The sequence below is a fragment of the Morone saxatilis genome, unplaced genomic scaffold (assembly GCF_004916995.1).
Source record: "Morone saxatilis isolate NCDOM2014 unplaced genomic scaffold, NCSU_SB_2.0 Contig17, whole genome shotgun sequence".
In the NCBI taxonomy this organism is placed as follows: domain Eukaryota; kingdom Metazoa; phylum Chordata; class Actinopteri; family Moronidae; genus Morone; species Morone saxatilis.
The window spans coordinates 12,527,756-12,528,530 of record NW_023339729.1 but is presented as its reverse complement, the minus strand read 5'-3'; the positions used below and the strand labels follow the sequence as shown (position 1 = coordinate 12,528,530).

Below are 775 nucleotides of genomic sequence, written 5' to 3'. Positions count from 1 at the left end.
ATACATACAGATACACACACACACCTCTTCCTAATTCTTTATCCTGCCCTTTCTCTCCTTCTGTTTGTCTGCAGCCTCCCTGAAGATCTGCTATCTTCTGTTTGATCCTTTGTCTCTGTCCTCAGAAAGCTGGAGTAAGCCATCAGTAAAATGCCTCCCCTGTAAACTATAGCAGTTCCCCAGCAACCTTCTGGACTGGGATGTGTGGGATGCTAAGTATTGTGGGTCCAAGACTTGGCACAGAAGGAGTAAACATAGGCATATCCCAGACAAAAAACATTAGCTTGGTCTGGAGGTGATTCTACTTCTCCCAAAAAACATGACACACTGTTGGTTCCTGCAGAAAAAGAAACTTTTTTTTTTTTATCCACAGCCCAGTCAGTGAAAAAGGAAACTGTGTGTTTCTTCCATCAGACCACATGTTTTTAAGCTTTCCTGTAGAAATAAATGTTAATCCAAGTCAGTAAATGTAAACTCTGTGTAGTCCGTTGACTCACCGTAATCTTTCTTGCAGTACTTCTTCATGTTGATTTTCAGTTTGCCTTTAGACGCCTTGCAATAAGAGTCGCAGTCTGCAAGAACAAGAAGGGAGAAAATACAGTTAGATGGCTAGAAGAAAAAAAACGGCATGAATTATTTTTTTAGTAATGGGGGGGGGGTTGTGAATTTGTTAAGAATTCAATGTTAGGGAGTTTGAAACATTCTCACATGAAGTAATTTTCAAAAAGCCTGCATGCCTCATTTTTAATACATTTTCATGAAAAAACTGTTAAAT

The 775-nt window shown here is 39.2% G+C and overlaps 1 protein-coding gene across 1 annotated transcript in view; it reads right to left on the bottom strand.

Annotated features, from left to right (window-relative positions):
* Nucleotides 1–775, bottom strand: part of ntn1a (netrin 1a) — a 55,229-nt gene that overhangs the window by 4,103 nt on the left and 50,351 nt on the right. The window contains exon 6 of the mRNA XM_035660239.1: nucleotides 498–572. Coding sequence (XP_035516132.1) covers nucleotides 498–572 — 75 coding nt within the window. The remainder of the gene's footprint in view (nucleotides 1–497; nucleotides 573–775) is intronic.